Source organism: Phyllopteryx taeniolatus, chromosome 14, assembly GCF_024500385.1.
Source record: "Phyllopteryx taeniolatus isolate TA_2022b chromosome 14, UOR_Ptae_1.2, whole genome shotgun sequence".
NCBI lineage: Eukaryota > Metazoa > Chordata > Actinopteri > Syngnathiformes > Syngnathidae > Phyllopteryx > Phyllopteryx taeniolatus.
The window spans coordinates 13,618,956-13,640,330 of record NC_084515.1 but is presented as its reverse complement, the minus strand read 5'-3'; the positions used below and the strand labels follow the sequence as shown (position 1 = coordinate 13,640,330).

The window sequence follows — 21,375 nt, the reverse complement described above, 5'->3', positions numbered from 1 at the left end:
AGCAAAGCATTCTGGGATTTGTAATATTAGTGGCGCATGTGCTATATACTGGCGGGCCAGCTCTAATACACATTTAATATGGTCTTGCGGGCCAAATATAATTACATTGTGGGCCAAATTTGGCCCCCGGGCCTGAGTTTGACATGTTTTGACATGTATGATTTGGGCAATTAATGATGGTACCCTTATTGCCAAAGGCCTCTCTCATAATTGCCTTGTACTGTCTTCAGTTGAGTAAATGGATGCGCCACAGTCTCTAAACCATAAAATCATTCACCTCTGCAATAATTTATCTCTTTCGTTGGAGCGCAACACAGCTAGTTGTTGTCTTTTGTCTGGAAATAAATTATAAATCACTTGTTTTTTGGTAGGCCGCATCTGGTCTTGGTCATTTTCCCAAGTATGTTCCTCACGTCACATCAATTTGAAAGTGTTTAGCCTGTTGGAAAGTGCTGGAGGTTTTTTCGAGGCTACTCGGTCGTTTCGAGTAAAGCCCTTGAATACAAGCTTTTACTGTTTATATCGCATGTTTATTGGTGTTGTACAGAAGTATATATCTCCACTGGTTCGTGACCAAAGATCTTAAGGACGAATGACACAAGAGTGGGATAGAGCAGTTTTTTTTTTTTCTTCCACCTGGCGAACACATGCGCTTTCATTGTAAATATGCTTTTTACACAGTAGCCGGCCCGATAACAGGCACAGTACGTGCCACATCAAACGCACGCTACTGCACTTCAAATACTTCCACGACTTCCTCTTTTTTAATTCGGCTTTCCGTGTCTTGCAGGAATCCAGGAAGGCTCAGAGTGCACCAAGTGTAAAAACGACTGGGCTCTACGTGCCGCCATCGTGCTGCTCTACGTCCTCTGCGCCCTGCTCACCATCGCTGTGGCTGTCCTTGGGTACAAAGGTTGGTGACGGTGACTTCTTGTGCACTGTAACCGTCACATGATATCATTTTAAAGTCAAGTGTTGACAAGAGAAATATCAACCTGTCTTACTTTAACCCCAAAGTCAGAGTGTCCTGAGGGAGAGAAGTGCCATCATTGCACTATACATAAATAACACCCAAGTCGCTTCATTTCCAATTAAACACACTTTTAAAAGTTGTCATCATCATCATCAACTTCAAAATGTACACTACTCACAAAAAGTTACAGGTTATTGGGCTTTGGAATGAAATTTCACCTGAAACGCCAATATCCTTCACTTTTTGTGAGTCGTGTAAGCATACTTGTTTGCACATAGAAGACGCCTCGCTTTTCCTCATCAGGAAAAAAAAAAATAGGTAGCACCGTAAGTGTTTTTCCATCAGTTCACAGATGCTATTGTTCACGTACAGAGCATTAACAGCTGATTCAAATTGAACTCAGTTGCTAATTAATACAGCAGCACCTACAGAGGTTCATAAATGTAAACTATGTGTACTGTGATGCCATCTAGGGTTGCACAGCTTGTCTGAGTGAATTCTTGGCACTTCAGTAAATATCAGGCGCTGAACATTGTCATCTGCGCACACATTAAGGCAATTCACAATGAACTCTTCATGTCATTTATGTCAGTGGTCCAGAGAATGGACAGTGTCACCGAGGGAATGCAGAATTATGGCGGCAAAATCAACGCTGTGGAGACCGACTTAAAGAAACTTGGTGAGTTTCGCTGCCACGCACTCGTTAGCGTTAGCGTTAGCATTCAGACATTGCCTGTCATATTTATTATGAAAACTTTGGCCAAATTCCGAACTGTAAGACCTACCGGCTTGCCACTTTAGTCGTATAAAGTATTTAATACTGTGAAAGTGCACAAACACACACACTTCTCCCCAGAGGCCTAACTAATTGCATACAAATAATTAAAAAACATGTTTTTGTTTTTTTTTTGGTAATATTTACCCTTAACAGCTCAAATTATGAATTCTGCCTAGCAACAAGCGGCCATGGCACTCGTGCGTGGTACAATCCTTGTCATTCAGGCTGCTAACAAAAAAAATCCAACGTAAAAGCAAAGTGAAACCTTTGATGCTGGCTGACCTGAGGTCTCTTGAGGAAGGATTAAGTCTTGCGTAATGTTATGCTACTTTAGAGGTGTTTAAAAAAAATAATAAATAAATTTAAAAAAAAAATCCAAATTACAAACTGTTCAACATTAAAGAGGTTCAAAGTTATTTTCACCTTTTTACATTTCCTCTTCAGACTATCAAACCGGCGAGAAGTCGGTAAACACCACCAGTGACATAAAGACATTTAAATCGGATCTAGAGGCCCTGCAGAGCCAGCTGAACGACATCGCCGTCAGGTCGACACGGAACAGAGACGTGCTGAGTGAACTTCAACTGACCGGCGACGACACGCAGGACAGCCAAGTCTCCCTGCAGAGTTTACTGAAGGGCAACGCCGCCTCGCTGCACGGGGTCAACCAGACCTTGACGTCCTACGGCGGCATGATCGTCGACCTCCAGACGGACACGGTCAGACTCCAGTCCGAGATTCAAGGTCAGGTCAAAGAGCAGGGCCGGGCTCAGGTCAGTATCAGTGCGCTGAACATCACGCAGGCTCAGCAGCGCAACGTGTTGAGCTCGCTGCAGAAGACGGTGGAAGACGCCGGGCAGGTGGTGCAAAAACTCAAGAACGACTATCAGACTCTGCAGCAGACCGCCAGACAGACGCGGGCTGACACAGACTGGCTCAAGGAGAAAGTCCAGAACCTTCAGGTTTTGGCAGCAAACAACTCGGCATCCGTGCGGTCCAACGGCGAAGCCTTGGACGATTTGGGGGCTCAGCTCAGTACGCTGGCGAGCCAGATCCAAAACACCTCCGTCCTCGCCGAGGGAAACGATCAGAACCTGAGGGAACTCATGGACCACCAGAGGGACCACGATAACGCCACCTCATCTAAGTTTGATGAGATGGAAGCGCGCCTGGATAAGCACGAGAGCGGCATCGACAGGGTGACAGGCAACGTGAGCTTCGCCACGCAGCTCCTCGGCACCATCAGCTTGGACCTCAACAGCATGAGGTCGTGCGCAGAGACGGTGATGCGCCACTCCGACGTGCTTCTGGGCTTGAACAACAGCGTGGACGAAGCCAAGGCCGAGAACAGAGACCTGCGAGGCCAGCAGGACGAGCTGGTGGCCCGGCTGGACAAAGAAGTCAACAGCCTGTCTGTGGTGATGGAGGAGATGAAGCTGGTGGACAGCAAGCACTCGCAGCTCATCACCAACTTCACCATCCTCCAGGGTAAGATGGTGTCCTGCATGAATCAAAACAGGGGGCAAAAATGGTATTTTTAACATAAATTTTGTCATTGTGAAATTTGTATGCATTAACTTCAACATCAACTTCCCCAGAAGGTGGAGCAGGGGTGTCCAAAGTCTGGTTAGGAAGTACAAATATCAAGTAGCGATAACAGCTAACCCGAAACCTAAAACAAATCCAAAACTACTTACATGAACTCTAAACCCCTGAAGCTAAAACAATACATAAACCATTACCAAAATCCTAAACCCTACTCTTAAACTTTTACCCTAAACCTCAAACCCTTATCCTAAACCCCTGGTCTCTAAAACTGTAAACCCTGAAACCTTACCCTAAGCCTTCACGCCAATGCTAAACCCTACATCACCCCAACCTAAAAATTTTACTCTAAACTATAACCATTAAAACCTACTCTTACCTTAAACCCTTTAGTCTTACCCTTTCCCTAACCTTCAACCTTACCTCACCTCCAAGCCGAAACCAAAAATCCTTACCGCTAAACTCTAACCCAAACCTCACCCCTTAACGTTTACCCAAAATCCCAACCCTAAAACTGAACATCTATATTTTGAAGGGGGAAAAATAAATCTGTGACCTGTGTTTTGTGCTAGAAAACAATGTCTCTGTGGGGTTGGCAGATGACTACTTTACTGTAAGGCTATTCGTGTAGCTTCAGCAGTAGCCATACAATTGAACATAGGCCTCCTACTTGTTTCTAATTGTCTTCAGGTCCACCTGGTCCAAGGGGCCCCAAGGGGGACAAGGGGCCCCAGGGCCCTGTAGGCCAGCCAGGCCAGAAGGGTGATAAAGGAGACAAGGGGATGCCAGGTATGATGGGATCTAAAGGGGAGAAAGGTGCTCCTGGCCAACATGGTGCAACTGGTCCAAAGGGGACACCTGGCTCCCGAGGCCTTCCTGGGTCTAAAGGATCAAGAGGGACTGGAGGTCGACCTGGAATCCCTGGAGACAAGGGCGACCCCGGAGCTCAAGGCCTTCCGGGCAGAGATGGACTACAGGGCGTGCAAGGGCCGCAAGGACCGCAGGGTCTCAGGGGAGCTGCGGGACCTGCTGGCTTAGAGGGGCCACGTGGGCCTGTCGGACACATCGGCCCTCCCGGTCCTCCGGGGTTACCCGGCTTGCCTGCTCCGAGTGTTTTAAAGCCGGTAAAGCCCAGTGCGGCCACCAAACCAGCTGATGAACCGCAAAGCGCAGTGACAAGGCAGGCCCAGAATCCACCGCCTGCCCCCACTTCAGCTCCTGGTGGGTTTGACTTTGGCGTCAATTACTTCCCACCACTGATTAATTGTCAAGTTGCTTATTAACCTTGAGGATTCATTTCCAGGTTGTCCAGCAGAATTCAGGAGGTTTGGTGACAGCTGCTATTATTTCTCCGCCGCCACTCAGAAGGTCAACTATGACGAGGCCAGTACGTTTTGTTCCAACATGGTGGCTCACTTGATCATTATCAACAACAATGAGGAACAGGTGAATGGAAAAACATTCGACTTTAAAAAACAAAAAAAACAAAGTGATCAATGTCGTGGTTCTCCTCAGATGTTTGTGGAGAACACGGTCACAGGAAAAGGATTCTTCTGGGTGGGCCTCACTGACAAAGAGGAAGAAAATGTGTGGAAGTGGGTGGATGGAAGCATACCAGTTTTCCAGTGAGTCTTCATTGATCTTCCCCTCAATCTGAAATATACATGCCATCAATGTTGTCCATGTGGCGCCTCTAAAAGGAAATGGAATCCGGGCCAGCCTGATAACTGGACGCGCGGCCACGTGCACGGCGAGGACTGCGCCGGTCTCATCCAAAACGGCAATTGGAACGATTTCTACTGCACCGAGCGCTTGGGCTTCATCTGTGAACGGACTGCCATTGGTCAGTATCTCCTATGCACAGTTTGCAGGGTTGGGAGGATTACTTCAAAAGTGTATTCTGATACAGTTACTAGTTTCCTGTTTTAAAAAAATGTGGTCAGTAAGGTAATCCACGTACCATAATATTAAAGTAAGGATTTCTTTCAATTACTTCTGGATTACTCCAAGACCATATATGCTAATATCTTTTTACATCGATAAAATACGTATTTAGATATATATTTCTCTGGTCTTTTCTGTCATATAAATGCTTAATACACTTGGTTTTGGAATGTGGGAGAAAGCCAGAGTACCTGGGTGGATGGATTACTATGTGGTGTATATTAATAATACGCATTAGTTTAACTCCATGACAGACATTTGTGTCAATATATGGTAAATGGTGCATATAACACTGTACATACATGCTCATGTCTTATTTTTGCCATTTTCCGCAGCACCGGCCCCAGTTTCGTAGCATCATCGAACACTGCGTGAGGAACAATCGAGCGTGTGACGAACAATGGAGGTGATGATGAAGAAGAGGGAGAAGAAGAGAGGACTTTGTTGCTAAAGTTGGAGCTTCGCTCGGAGAGACTTAAACGCACTTTGTGTGGTGCAAGAGACAAAACGTGCACACGTACACAGCCCGCCTTTGTGTGTATGGATGAGTGAAGGACTTGAGGATGCCGATCATCGAATTCATTCATCATTGCAGCCTCCTTGTCTGTTCATAATGTTTCCCAACGTCGTTAATCTTTCTTTAATCCAAAGTTATACAGCAACAACAGGAAACAGCCATTTAAAGGGAATGCTCGATGTGAGCTGTGCTGCTGTTTTATTGGAAGTTCCTTTTTTTTTTTTTTTAAATACCCTAAAAGTGCTAGTGTGAAGTTAATGTAAAAGGCACAAATACGCACTATGCAATGTTATACAGGTATATATTTTTTTACAAGATGATTACTTCACCAAATACTAAATATAGCATGTCAAAGATGCTGGGCGCTTATTAAATACATAATCACTTTATATATAATTGATATTTGCCAACTTGTGTACTGTTCAGGGAATAGTTTAATCAACGTCTTTAAAATAATAATTCACAACATTCATTACAATAAAATGCTTTTGTAACAGTGTAAGTCTGTCTTCAATAACAAATTCTTAAAGTGATCTGTTAGTGGTAAAATATGTGATAAATAGAAAAAGAATAACTGGTAATAAACAAATAAAAACAAATGTATTCTCAGGATTTTGAAAGTACAATATGCAAATGAAATCTAATCAAAAAGGATTTTTTTTTTCCATTGTTAAAAAATATATTTTAACGATTTTTAATATGAAATAAAATGTATATTATATCGTATGTGTGCCCCCACACACGAAATTACGAAAACCTGATGTAAGCCGCCCGTCGCGCTGGATTCACGCCGGTCACGAAAATAGAATCCAAGGTCTTCGATGATGAATTCCTTAAAATTATTCTTGAGGATTACCTAACAAGCGAATCGTCTCAACTCTTTTACCATCACTGATAAGAACATTAATCAACATTTGATAGTTTACCATTTTGACCGCTTTAGTACGCAGTACGAAAAGCGTCATATATAGTATATCTGCAGTATAATACTGTCAGCAGTGCTACTGCAACTGTAACGAGCTTGCTGTTGTCAGTTACACACATTTGGCGTCACCATGGAAAAGGTTCAACTTTGCTTGTTTTTAATTTATTTATTTTTAAACTGTTTTCTTCTCACCTTTTCCTCTCCAAGAAATTTCCATTGCTACCGTCTTCCTGAATCAAGTCTGCACATGCAGAGTAAGAAGGTGGAATAGACCATTGCATGAGAAGAGAGGGGGAGCAGTCACAATAATCATGATGTAAGACTAAAACAATAATAATTGCCTTAACTATATATATAAAAAAAACTTTATTAAATCAATTTAATGCAATTGCCCGTTTTTGAAACAGGAAGGGGCTCAGAGCCAATCCTAATGCAGTCCCACCTCCACCTTGAAGTCACTCCAGCAGCATACCTCACCACTGTCTTACTGTTTTATATCCTGAACTAGTCTAGCATACTTCTTTGCCACTCCAGATTTCCTCATACAGTTCAAAAACTTCCCCCTTGGTACCCTGTTGTAAGCTTTTTTTTTTTTAAATCCACAAAGACACAATGCAACTCCTTCAGACTGCTTGTACTTCTTCATCAGCATTTTCAGGGCAAAAATATGAGGTGCTCCGTCGAGGCATGAAACCATACTGTTGCTCACAAATCTCAACTTCTTGTCTCAAACTGGCCTCCACTACTCTTTCACAAGTTTTCATTGATAAAAATAAATAATGCATACCACTTATCAGCTTAATTCCCCTGTAGTTGCTACAACACTGCACAAATTGTTTGTAAAAATTGGCACCGGCACACTTTGGCTCTTCAGCCATCTTCTCATTCTCTAGAATCATGTTGAACAATCTTGTTGAATAAAACAAAAAGCATATTGTTAGCCAAAAAGCACAGGTGATTTTTGAACATTTTTGGAAAAGGAAAAAAAAAAAATGACCGTAAAGTCAACAAACAAGAATAGTCCAGTTGCCTCGATTCAACCTTTGCGGTGGATGACCTGGATGACTGAGAATCTACACAAAGAAAAAACACAAATAATAATTTTTAAAAATAGGCTAAAAATATCCATATATATTAATCAATTTATAAAAATATACCGTTTACTACTTAATTGAGGAAAAATCTAAATGTACAAATATATATATATATATATAAACTACATTAAATAACATGACCTACAAGCTTTTAAATGTAATTTTAAAAGGGGCACATGTTTAACAGCTTTTTATGTACCAGTATACAAATATAATAAATAGGTCAGAAACTATAGCCATTCCCTGCACACTATTATTTTGGCTGGAAATTAAGTAATGAACATTTGAATATGATTTGAATGTATTATTGACATTTCATTGAAATTCAATTTAAAACACCGAGACGAAAACCATTGTTGGCATTGTGTTGCCCGATTAGACGACACGTGATTGCCATCATCATGTGACGATGACATCATCTTTGTTTTTATTTTTTATTACAAGGACTGGACACGAGCTACATGCTTACGTCATCTGCAGTAGACTTCTACTGTCTTAAAAGATTAGACAAATGAGTTTTGTTGAATATAAGCACACATTTCGAGCGTTGTTGTGATTCTCCTCCAGGGTGGATTTAAGACTCGCTTTCCCAGCATGCCTTGCGTGTTGCTGTCCAGCAAGAAGGAGTGACTGTGTAGAAAAATCGGCCGGGCGACGCTTTTTTTTTTTGGGGGGGGGGGGACATTCAACTGAGTGGTCGCTCGCTCGCTACTATGCATTTGTATACGACCAAATAAGGAGCAGGGAAACTAGGAAAACAACAACAGCCGAGGAAGGTGACGTTTGTTGCTCCAGCGATGCCGCTCTTCGCGACCAACCCATTTGACCAAGATGTTGGTGAGTGGAGCCCGACCAAGAGGATGCTACATGCTAACATTGTTTGGCTAGTGGCGCGACTGGCCAATGGATTGTTGTTGGAGGCGTCGAAAACGCACAGTCGTGACTTCTAAGCCTAAAAATGTATGCGCCGAGTCGTTTACCGTGGCGTAGGGATACACGTCAGTCACGCCGTGAGTGAGTGTTGTTAGCTCTGCTAGCCTAGCAACCCTGACACATCAATTCACCAACATGATGACGAACTGGAAACGTTTTTTTTTTTGTTTGTTTTTATCAATAGAAAGAAACTAGGAACGGGGCATTATGACCAATATTTTGTTATCTGTAACTCATCAATTAGCCGACTTCTAAGTCTTTTTAAAGTTTGTCTGTTGTTGTTACCCAAGTGTTGACAAGTGGAACATCCGGGTATTTCTAGTCGGTGCAGGTGCACAGTACCTGATTGCTAGCCGGCTAGCTCGTGCCAATGAAGCTTACCGACTAGCTTGCTGGCGAGGGATGACTATTGCTGTAATGTGGAGTTTTTATTGATTTTATTTTTTATTTTGTGGGTGGGGGCGTAATTTAAATAACTTAAGTCAGCAACTAATTAACACGCCATCACATTGTATTTTCTTGGGCTCATATGCGCAGGTGTATGCAAATGCAATGAACTCCCGCCTATTCGCGGCTCACTGTTCACAAATTCACCTCACTGCTCATAAAACTCACCTAAACACCCTGCTCCTTCGAAGGCATCATTGTGCGGAGGAGTAGCTAGTGTTGGCCACCTGCTGTTATTCATTTGGCTTGCATCCAGCACCAGCGTGATGGAACATTCCAGTAGAGTTCGGACGGGCAGGCAAGGAGAAAGCAATGTGGTACGCATCTGAAGATGATGCAGAAAACGGTCTGGATCACTACTTCCATTGGTGGATGTTAACAGTTGATCAGCTGGTAATGACTCGCTGCTCAACGTAAGACGAATTATCTTTATTTGTCGTGAACACATGCACATCATTTTTTTTCCTCTGGATTTTACCCAGTCAGCAAACGCTTACTGGAGTACGGGGCAAATAAAGCTCCCAGGGAGCAGTTTGGGGTATCTGTGTCTTGCTCAAAGACACAGAAGCTGTGGGTTCAGGTAATATTAGGGGTGGATGGTTCGTCGCCACATTCTCTCAAGCACCGTCAAGCTGACAAGCCCCCCCCCCCCCCGGCCCCATTCTTGTGCCAGTTGATGACTTGACTGACTTTTTCTGTACCTCGACTGCCTTGACGTGTTTCCTCCCTGTAGAGAAAGCAACCAGTGAGATGAACACAGCAGAGGACTGGGGCCTCATCTTGGACATATGTGATAAGATAGGACAGTCGCGCACTGGGTCAGTCCACTGTTTGGTACAGTCTATACTCTTACAAATGTGTTACATATTCACATTTTATGTATCTTTATTGCTTGGCAGACCTAAAGAATGCCTTCGCTCCATAATGAGACGAGTTAATCACAAGGATCCCCATGTGGCCATGCAGGCGCTCACTGTAAGCACACACGTGTCCAAATGTGTTTTCACTGTCATTACTGTGTGTGTTGTTAACATGTCACTGTGTGTGTGTGTGTCCGCAGCTTCTCGGTGCATGTGTGTCAAACTGTGGCAAGATCTTTCACTTGGAAGTGTGCTCCAGAGAGTTTGCCAGTGAAGTCAGTAACGTCTTAAATAAGGTATTCAATCATCTCCATCCGTAAAGGATGAATTGATCGTTTTTGCGCTGCCTGTAGTTTGATTATTTTTACTCTTAGGGTCACCCTAAAGTGTGCGAGAAGCTTAAGGCGCTGATGGTGGAGTGGGCCGAGGACTTCCGCAACGACCCCCAACTCAGCCTGATCTCGGCCATGATCAAGAATCTGCGCGAGCAGGGCGTCTCGTTCCCCGCGGTGGGCTCCCAGGTCGGACCGTGTCTCGGAAAGTCGTCCGGTCATTGGCTTTAGATTCTGAGTACAGCGTGTGACCGTCTTGCTCTCGTAGGCGGCGGAGCAGGCAAAAGCGAGCCCTGCCTTAGTGGCTAAGGATCCTGGCACTTCCTCAAACAAGAAAGAAGAAGAAGACTTGGCCAAAGGTAAAGTCAAGAGACTCTTCAAGCGCTTATACCATTTTGTCTTTTTAAAATATCAACGCAGAGACCACTTGCGCTGTTATTGAATAAAAAGCCTTGAAAATGGGGGGTTGTACAAGCAGCGGGCACATTTTATGTTGACTTTCTTCAGCAAATCTTATCTCAATTTGTCTTTAATTTGCATATTGTCACTGTCCAAAGAAAAGGTTTCATCTCCCAATTTTCTCCCAAAAAGGCTTACATTTTTTTCTCAGGTAATAATAAAAATAAAATTTATTAACAGGTCAACAAACGATGGATTAGAAAATGACTGGATAACAAAATATATGAACATGAAAGAAATAAATGGATCATGATAAAAGAACCAAATACATTAACTGGTAATAAATTTAATATAAAATATTTCAGCTTGAAACAGAGTTTAATAAAATCTCATTTTAATTCATTTACTTTTACTATGTATTTCATATAAAAACTAGACCTATCCCATTTTTTGAGTGCGACAAAGTAAATGTTTGTATTTTCTTTTCAGGAAAAAGAAGTTAAAATGTATTAAACAATAACTAATGAAATAATACATACAGTAATGAACAAATAAAGGCATTTATTTCACCTTGTAATTAATGAAGCATTTAAGAAATTAGCTCATGTTTTAGTTAGTTCACATTTTAATTACTTATGTTGAAACTTTATTTATTTATTTTTAAAGGCACATAATACAAACAATTCCCATTTGTTTAGTCTGGCTCTTTTTTTTTTTTTTTTTTTTTTCTCAATTTAAAAAAACAAAACAAAACATTTGTGTACTGTAGTTGTGTATGCTCAAATATAGAAGTACGTTTGAATTTGAATCGCCATAATCTGGAAGCTATTTGTTGAGACTCAAAAGTGTCCGTCCGTCCCCGCGTTGTCCTAACGGCAGCCATCGAGCTGTCCCTGAAGGAGCAGAACCAGACGTCCTTGTCCGGCCTCTACCCCAGCACGTCCGCGCTGATGCCCGCGCACAAGTCGGACGGACGCAAGGTGCGCGCCATCTACGACTTCGAGGCGGCCGAGGACAACGAGCTCACCTTCAAGTCGGGAGAGATCATCACCATTCTGGACGACAGGTCAACGCGCGCACAAACACACACGCACACAAAAGCATGAGTGTGTGTGTGTCATGTGACTGAATACACGTTCTTCATTTCAGCGACCCTAACTGGTGGAAGGGGGAGACTTATCAGGGGGTGGGCCTGTTCCCCTCCAATTTTGTCACCGCTGATCTCACAGCCGAGCCGGAGATGAGTACGTACAAACACACGCACGCGCACACACACACACACACACACACACTTACGATTAGAAGTAAGTTCCATAGCCACCCACATTATAGAAAGACCAAATGAAAACAATTTTTCTGCAAAGCCCGAAAATAGCCACCCCAGTCACTTTAAACACATCTAACCTTTTTTAAAACACACTTTTTAAACACATTGTAAACTTCTTTGAACACCAAAAAAAACTTTTAAACAGAAAAATCCGCAATGCAGTGGGGGCTCACTTTCTTTGTATGAATAGCAAAGAGCTTTTTTATTCCACCTGTGTTCCTCTTGTCACAGTGAAGACGGAAAAAAAGACGGTGCAGTTCAGCGAGGACATTCGGGTGGAGACCATCGAGCCGGAACAGGAGCCTGTTTTTATCGATGAGGTAAGAAAAAAAAAATGGACTAGTTTACTCAACAAGGCGTCATCCTGCTTGAAGAGACTAAAGGTTTGTGTTTGTGTTTTTGGACTTTCAGGACAAAATGGATCAACTGTTGCAGATGATTCAGAGCGCAGACCCCACAGACAACCAGTCAGACAGTCTTGAGTTGCTACAGCTGGAAGGTAGACTACATGCTTGGAGGTGTAGTCGTAGTAATAGTACTAGCAGTTTGCAACAGTGGTAGTTATTTTTAATAGATAGATACTTTGTTAATCCCGTGAAGCAAGTTTAAGTTGAGAAAGATATTGATTTGAATTACCATTGCAATCAAAATAGTAAATGAAATTGAAATAAGTGAAATATACATTGGATTTAAATTTAAATGTCAAGTGTATACTTTGATTACAATTTAAATACTAATTGTAATGAAAATAAAAATTCTAAGTAAAAATAAAAATTACAGTAAATATAAAAAAAAAAAAAAAAAAAAAACTAATTGTAATGGTAGTTAATGTATGAAAAATGGAGTAACTTGTGTTTGTTTCTGTGTCAGGAGCGTGCAATCAAATGGGACCCCTCATTGACCAGAAACTGGAGGACACAGACCGGTACTTCCTATCATCAAACACTCCCAGAATGTCATGATTCGTCATTCCTGTTTGTGTGTGCGTGACCAGAAAGCACTCTGAGCTGTCTGAGCTCAACGTGAAGGTGATGGAAGCTCTGTCGCTGTACGCCAAGCTCATGAACGAAGACCCCGTGTACGCCATGTACGCCAAGCTGCAGAGTCAGCAGTACTACATGCAGCAGCCCCCCGCCACCGCCGCCACACAGCAGCAGGTGCAACGTATGAATCCCGCTGTCAAAAGCGTGAGTATTCTTCTAACAGGCGTTTGCGGTACCGTAGGTGTACCCCGCCGCTCCCGCGTCCAGTTCGTACGGCATGAGTGGCGGCGGCGTTCCGGGTTACAACATGCCCGTGGAGCAGCTTCATTCCATTCCCGGACAGCCCGCACCCAGGTCAGATAAGCGCACGAAACGCAACGACATACAGTCAGGTTAAGCCTTGGGAATTCTGCCTAGCGACAAGACAGTTTCACGACATGTCTTTCACATCTTTAAGGCTAATTCACCAAATTGCCCACTCAGTAGCAGCTACTGCTGCACTCTTAAGTGAAGTTGATGTTTTTTTTGCACTCACTATTTAAGTCATCTACACATGCACATTTCTAATTAGCTCTTTGTGAAGGATAACATTTGGATTGATTTTCACATACTGTGAAAAATCTGGTTAAATTAAAAAAAAAAAAAAGCACATTTGAGTTAATAGTTAATTAAATGTTTACATTTTTATTACAAATTTAAAATTCAAAAAATTATTATAAAGGTGGAATTATTGACAACTGTGATACACTGTTATTTATATCCATTTTTTATATAGCTTTGCTGCTGTTATCTCAATTTTAATATTTTTTTTCATCTTCAAAAGCATTTTTTTACTTTAAAAAAATAGCAGTGCTATATTCATTTTTTACTGGAATATACTCAAGTTGAAATATACAAACATTTAATGATACCATAACTTCAGATAAATTAGCACTCTCTGTGAATAACCCTCTACTGTGACATTGTGTTCATGTCACCAGTGACGTTCACATGTACATGGCTCAGCCTCCCGTCTACGCCTCCGCCGCAACGGGCGGCATGCCGCCGGCCGACGCTCACGCCTACCCGGGCGGCCCCCCCGCCGCCTTGATGCAGGCGCCGCCCAACTACGGCGCCCCCTCTGGCCAGATTGCGCCGCCGTCCGCCGAGCCGCTGCAAGGCCCCTACTCGGAGAAGGCCTTGCTATAGGGCCCCCGCCGCCCCCACAAACACTCATTTACACCAAAAGTCAGCAGAGTAGTGCCAGATCATTTCTGTTTTTTTTTTGTTTTTTTGTGACGATTCTGAAATCAAAGATAAAGATGCCAACCCTCTCGATTTTCCAGCTTGGCAAAAATGAGCACAACTCCCAACGCGCCCTTCATTTTCTGCATAATATCTAGCTAATAAGTTATAGAAGTCAGTTTTCATGTTATTTGTAACCCTCCTGTTATGCTTTCACAGGAACAGCAATAATGGTCATTGGTCAATTTGTCCTGAATTGTCAGAAAAAGAAAAAAGTCCTAATAAACATCGATAAATTATTTGAATTATTAGTTCAACCTTACATTTCATGATGTTGATTACGCTTTTAACAAGCAGAAGTTTTAATATAAAAATATTTGCCCAAGTCCCGCGGCACGGTGCACGACTGGTTAGCACATCTGCCTCACAGTTCTGAGGACTGGGGTTCAAATCCCGGCCCCGCCTGTGTGGAGTTTGCATGTTCTCCCCGTGCCTGCGTGTGTTTTCTCCGGGCACGCCGGTTTCCTCCCACATCCCAAAAACATGCATGGTAGGTTGATTGAAGACTAAATTGCCCTTAGGTGTGAATGTGTGCGCGAATGGTTGTTTATTTCTGTGTGCCCTGCCATTGGCTGGCGACCAGTTCAGGGTGTACCCCGCCTCTCGCCCGAATATTGCTGGGATAGGCTCCAGCACGGCCGCGACCCTTGTGAGGATAAGCGGAACGAAAGATGAATGAATGAATTGTAAGTCGCTAAGACAGAATGGGTCAATAGTACCCACAACAGAACAGGATGTAATATAGATAAATATTTCATACTTTCTGTGAATTTAGAAAATGTCTTTTCAAATAAAAAGAATTCCAAATAAATTATAATCATGTATTCATTGTGCATGTGGTGAGAGAAGGCAGAGAGATGCACGGCTATAATTGAACGCCGCGTTGTTATTCCGGGTCTCAGAATGAGCTAAATTTGTCGTCCGTCGCGGTGGGAGTTGTTCTCTTGTCTGAGGTGGGGAAAATCGGAAGGGTTTCCGCATCACCGTCATTCTTAGTTGCAATTTTTGTGTTGTTGTTGTTGTTGTTGTTGTTGTTGACGCAACGTCCAGTCTGAATCCACACAAACTAACATGCGACAACAGCCTTCGTACTCACTACTGTGCTAACGGTGTCATACAAAAGTGGTATTGACTTTCACTACATTCTGTATTATGTTTTACCAAGTACTGAAAACTGACGCCACTTTTTATTTTTTTGTGTTTTTTTTGGGGGGCGAGGTGAGCAAAGCAAAGCATGCACATGGCCCTGTAAATACTGTTAGCGCTCAGCCTCAGAGAACAAAATGGGGGGGACGAGCTCCTCTCTGTGTTGTCTTTTTTTTTTTTTTTTTGTAGAGTATTTTAATTTATGTATTGATTTTGATTGTCATGCTATTTTAAAATACCGAGAAGCGGAGCAAAGGGGGTGTACGTATTTCAAGAACAGCGGGACGATGCTCCGTTTCTGCCGGTTGTACATTATAAAAGGAAGGAATCTCTTCACGTCGCCGTTTGTGATCGTCGTACTGTAGGATGAAAACCCGAACAAACAAACAAAAACTTCCTTTTGCGCATTTCAAAGCTGAACTTAAAAATATGACTTGAATTCACTCCTGAAGCTTTTAACACTGCTTAACTCCATACAAGATAAACTTGTGTGTGAGGAATGACAGGTGATGAGGTCATTAACTTGAAATGGAGAAACAGTGGAGTCACTCTCATTTAGATTTTTGCCTTTTTAATTTGTATGAAATTGATTTGAGGGGTAATAAATTTCAGGGTGTTGGATTGAATGCCCAGTGGAAGGTGCTGCCTGTTTTGTTTAGGTTTTTAAAACATACATACGATTGTTTTTATTTTAAGCATACTTATAAATTGGTATTCACAATAAAAAGACAAACAGGCCAAATGTAAAGAACAATGTGTGCGGTGGTGTCTTGTTTAATTAAAATATCTAAAAATCTTATATTTCTATGAAAATATTCAATTTATAAAATTTATTCACCACAAATATACTTAAATTACTTTTTTAGATTGATACACATTTTTACAGTATTAATATTGTGATATAGTATGGTAATTTAATTAAAATGTTTTAATTACAAATATTTTTATTTCAAATAAAATTTCAACTACAAATAATTGTAATTACTATTTCATCTTTTAATTACAAAAGGTCCAGTTACTATTTTGAATACAAATACAATTTCAATTACTCTTTCAAATATTTTCCATGACAGTACTTACTGTTTTGATTATTTAAAATGTCAATATTTTTTTAAGTTTTAAAAAAAAAGTTTAGTTTTAAAAATACAAAATCTATTTCAATTACAAATACAATTTCAGTTTCGAATCCAAGATCAGTTACTATTTCAATTATAAATCAATTTATAATTGCTATTTCAATGAAAAATACGTCACAAATCCAATTTAAATTGCTATTTCAAATGCAATTTGAATTACTTAAATACAACTTCAGTCACAAAATAAAATTTCAATTGCCATTTCACTTTCAAATCCTATGACTGTTTCAATTACCAATACACTTTCAGTAATATTTCAATTCCGAATTGTACGGTAGCCCGATGAAGACCTTTGAGTTTTAATATGTGTGCAGCTCTGCGTAATGTCGCCGTCATCATGGGATGTGTCTCATATAAAGTGAGCACTAGCTGAGCTGTAAAACAATCGCTTTGTCAGCGTGCAGCGTAAGATCGCTCCCGTTCCCAAAGCGTGCAGAGTCCACCGAGCCGCTCTGTCATCATCATCGTCGGCGTCGTCAGTCGCCATGACCTCGGCCAAGACGCTGAAGCTGGCCGCGTACGAGCTGCTGCAGTTCGCCGCGCTGGCCTTCCCCGCGTTGGCGCTCGGCGAGCGCTTCGCCCGCCTGCTGAGCGACGTGAGGGGACGCGACGACACCGCCTACTGGCTGGCGGTGGCCTCCTCAGTGGCCTACGTGACCTCCTGTGCCCTCCTGGTGTGGGTGCCCCTCAGGTATCACGCCCTGAGGAGGCGGAGATTCAAGACCGCACGCTGGTGAGTGCATCGCAGTGATGATGTCATGTGTGTGATGAGAATCGGAATTTAGTAAAACGGTTCAATATTTATTAAGAGCGTGCTAATGTAAACACCAATTAGAAGTTACGTGACACTTATCTGCTCAAGCAATACCTATAAAACGCCACGAGATGACAGTATCGCTCTGCAAAACACATTCCCTCGGCATTGTGTGTCCTGAGGTTGCATTGGATTTTAACGTTTACGTGTTTGATTCCCCCCCCTCCCAGGAGACCAACAGCGCTGGCGTATCTCGTCTTGTGCACACTACCTTGCTTTGCTATTGTGATAGCCAGCTCCCAGGTAAAACAAATAAATAAATGCAAAAAAATACAAATAATCAAACAATACATATTATTATTATGATTTTTTTTTAAGTGATAATCATTTCAAAAATATTTTTCAATATTTAAACATTAAAACATGCGAAACAATAAACAGGATGATAGGATTCTCAACTAAAAAATATTTTATGTAATTAATATAATTAGTAGTAATAAGCAATTCATAGAGAATAATTTTAAAACCTATTTACATTTTTTAAATGCTAAACAAAGAAAATGTAGATGAAATTGTCAATTAGAATTTTTATTCTAACGTTTTTAAAGCTTTAAATATATTACATAATAAAACATTTAAAATGGTGAATACAAATATCAAAAAGCACAATAAAATGTAATTAGAAATGTTTTTAAATATTTCAGAAATAGGTTTGCTAAAAATGCTCAGCAAAAAAAAAAGTTATACTATGAAAAGGAATAGGTAGGTAGACTTGTCAATTAAAAGCAAAATGAAGCATAATCAAATGCAGTAAGCTATTTAATCCCAGTCAAAAGCTGCCACTACTTTGACCCATTATTGTCTTCACATGCACTCAGAAGAAGGACTTTAGTCACGTTTTTAAGAAAATGGCCACCATCACAAGACCCTGTGAGCTATTCAGTAACACAGTCAGTAATGTGACAGGTTGCCCATTAACTTTACCAGCAGCACACACACGCCTGTACACCTGTTGTTATTTTTGACTGGTCTTCAACACTTAACAGTGCACGAGCCCAAATGCTTAATAATGAGATTTTTATTTTTGGAATATTATTATTATTATTATTATTTTTATTTTTTATTTTTATACCTATCTTAAGGTGCAAGTCAACGCGGGCGTGCGCCTGGACCACTTTGCCGAGTTGCCCGTCTCCTTGGTGATGTTGTCGCTCACTTGCGTGGACCTGGTGGAGAGGATACGGCCCTGCAGGCTCCTTGGACAATGTAATGTACATTTTACAAGCGATAACAGGTTCAATGGTTTCATTTGGTTTTAGAATTGCATGGCCCCAATTCATTGACATATTTAAAAAAAATACATTTCTAAGAAAAATAACTATGTGGTAACACCGCATGTTGAGTTTGCTTTTTACAAACGGGAGACAAAGGGACGCGTTCTGCACATCGCTAGCTATAAGTGCGTCATTTTCCGTCATATGTCATTTTCAATGCGCCAGATCAGGATGAAATACTGAAAAATACAAGATATTATAGGAGCTAATCAGCATTGCGTCATCTCCTTGAATAGTGGCTTGGGTGAAAATGGCTTTTTTTCCCCCCCCAGCAACATTACAGCTTTGAGTTTAAAAAAAATACATAATAATAATACCTTATAAGATATCTTTAAATCAAACTTTTTTTTCCATTTATTTGACAAGGCAAGGTACCGTATTGGGTTACTTCAACTTGAGTACAAACAACAATGGGATTTCTCCCAGCCTGTCGACAAATCAGATATTTTATGTATTGAAACATTACATAGTTTTATCATCAAAATCACAAGTTTCTAAATATTATATGGTAAATATAGTAAGTCAAGTTGTTTTTTTTTTTTTTTTTTTTTAAAGCTACTAAAATATACAAATATTGTACTACAATCATTTTCTGGTGTTAACATTTTTTATTTATTTTTTAATTGTACAATTTATTTGTCAATGACAAAGTTTGGTCACACCTCCTCTAGTGTCTAAATTTGTGTGTAAATATCTGACTAGTGCTGTACACGATGTCAATGGCTGTTGTGATTTGCAGTTGACAACCTGGACCTGACCTTTGAGCTGCCGGGCCCGGTTCTGACCCACCTGGAAACGGCCAGCTCAGTCTCCAACCAGGTGCAGCCCGACCAAACCCAGAACGGTTCCCCGGCGAACCGTCAACCGGAGCCCCCGAACAAACCCGACGCCCCCCGCAGGCGTCCCGACGTCCCCGCGGGCCGTTCCGTGCCGATCGCCTCCAGAACATCCGGCGCCGCCTACCTGCGCTCGTCCTCGCGAGCCTTCTCGGGCCACCTGGGCTTCCTGGCGAGGAGAGACGCCAGGTCAGAGGTGTTTGTGGATTGTTTCCTGTTCTGGTTGGACACGGCAGAGTTGGTCCGGGTGGCAGGGGAGCCGGCCGTCTTCTACTCGCCCTGGGTGTACCCCGTTTTCATCCTGGCCTTCCTGTCCTGCCTGCGGGCGGTCCTCACCCCTGACGGACCGTTCTGGTCCTCAGCCGGGGTGGCCCTCCAGGACCTTCCCTTCTTGGTCATGCGGGTGGCCCTGCTGGCCGTCTTCGGAACCGTCACGCCTGTCTTGTTTCCTGTGAAAAACGCCCTGGTCAGCCTGGCCTTCTTCTACTTCACCTGCATGACCAGGATGAAAATATTCAACAGGCACAGCATGTTCTGACAATATCACAATATAATCCTAACAACAAATTATAATATAAATATTCATAATGGGACATTTTTGTACAGCACACAAATATGAATCCAAGGAACCATATTTGGTTACCAAGACAGGAGTCCAAATGGACATCTCCCAGCAAAACAGGAAAAAAAACATGGGTAAAGTTCCTAATGTATTATAAGAAAATTTCTAAAAATATATATTCATAATAAAATATGTAATAATAAATAAAATGGACCCCAAATGCCTGTCTATGACCATTAGCCTATTTGTCACAGCCAATCAAAAAAACTAAATAAAAAAATTATAGATGACATAAAAGAAAAGGAACAATTTTAATTTAATAATTTCCCAAAATATATATTTTTTGCAATTTTATAGGGCAAGGAATCATATTTTGGAACCTTGAGTCAGAATGTACACCACACGTGTTGCCTTTTCTTTCTTTCCCAGCCAATCAACAAACAAAAATGACTTCAAAAATGATGTCGGGATGTTCGATATCTTCACTTTTTTTTAGACCGGTACCAGAATGACTCCTCACTCTTGAGTACTCACCGATATCACAAAATTTTTGCACAATGGCAGATAATTGTGTACAAAGTCCTTTCTTTCTGACGCACGTGAGGATTCATCGGTGTCAAACTGCTGCAGTGTAGCGCAAACTACTGGCAAGAAGGACTTACTGCATGACAAAAATGTTTACCTTAAGTATCGGTGGCGTGTCTCAGCAGCCTTCACGAGTACCTGAGACCTTGAAATACAAAGTATGGCTTATGTAACTACGTTTTAACAGTAAGACCTAATTTTGTCGAATAATAATGTGCCCCTAATCTTCAAATTTCAATTCTTCGGAATTTAATAGAGACATATAACCATATTAATGTATAAGTGGACTAAATGTTGCTTAATTGATAGAGCCTCCCCTGCTTGCTTGTTCTCCTATGTTTTCTCAAAAACAATTTCAAAAAAATTCAATTAAAAGCTTGAATCAAAATGGACAACTCACTACAAGACAGTAGCGCCATGTGACTTCTCCCAGCTAATGAAAAACAATCAGAAAATTATTACATAAAAAGTGTGTCATTAGACATGATCCGCATTTTTTAAAAAGTTACTTGGGTAAAGCAAAAAAAAACTGCTCTACCCTAGTATTTAAAGGGTTGATTCAGCCTCCTTGGGGGAGGTAATCAAAACCCCACAGAGCACTTTGTATTCATTTAATGGACGCGCACCAAAGAGAGGATTACTTTAAGAAAACAACAGAAAGGAGGCAGCCATTATGGAAGG

The 21,375-nt window shown here is 41.5% G+C and overlaps 2 protein-coding genes across 2 annotated transcripts in view; both read left to right on the top strand.

Annotated features, from left to right (window-relative positions):
- The window catches only part of LOC133489144 (collectin-12-like), a 28,731-nt gene extending 12,606 nt beyond the window's left edge, over positions 1–16,125 (top strand). Inside the window, exons 3-23 of the mRNA XM_061797929.1 lie at positions 791–913; positions 1,566–1,652; positions 2,196–3,239; positions 3,987–4,517; positions 4,600–4,742; positions 4,812–4,921; positions 4,997–5,061; positions 8,515–8,613; positions 9,890–9,974; positions 10,056–10,131; positions 10,217–10,312; positions 10,391–10,537; positions 10,617–10,707; positions 11,627–11,813; positions 11,897–11,991; positions 12,306–12,394; positions 12,486–12,573; positions 12,945–12,999; positions 13,069–13,231; positions 13,299–13,411; positions 14,038–16,125. Coding sequence (XP_061653913.1) covers positions 791–913; positions 1,566–1,652; positions 2,196–3,239; positions 3,987–4,517; positions 4,600–4,742; positions 4,812–4,921; positions 4,997–5,061; positions 8,515–8,613; positions 9,890–9,974; positions 10,056–10,131; positions 10,217–10,312; positions 10,391–10,537; positions 10,617–10,707; positions 11,627–11,813; positions 11,897–11,991; positions 12,306–12,394; positions 12,486–12,573; positions 12,945–12,999; positions 13,069–13,231; positions 13,299–13,411; positions 14,038–14,245 — 3,695 coding nt within the window. The 3' untranslated portion in view covers positions 14,246–16,125. The remainder of the gene's footprint in view (positions 1–790; positions 914–1,565; positions 1,653–2,195; positions 3,240–3,986; positions 4,518–4,599; positions 4,743–4,811; positions 4,922–4,996; positions 5,062–8,514; positions 8,614–9,889; positions 9,975–10,055; positions 10,132–10,216; positions 10,313–10,390; positions 10,538–10,616; positions 10,708–11,626; positions 11,814–11,896; positions 11,992–12,305; positions 12,395–12,485; positions 12,574–12,944; positions 13,000–13,068; positions 13,232–13,298; positions 13,412–14,037) is intronic.
- Positions 16,126–17,060: 935 nt separating this feature from the next.
- tmem236 (transmembrane protein 236) lies at positions 17,061–21,313 on the top strand. Its single transcript, XM_061797928.1, has 4 exons — positions 17,061–17,356; positions 17,608–17,680; positions 18,520–18,643; positions 19,451–21,313. Exons 1-4 carry the CDS (start codon positions 17,109–17,111, stop codon positions 20,083–20,085), a joined length of 1,080 nt encoding a protein of 359 aa, XP_061653912.1. The 5' UTR covers positions 17,061–17,108; the 3' UTR covers positions 20,086–21,313.
- The last annotated feature ends 62 nt before the right edge of the window (positions 21,314–21,375 follow it).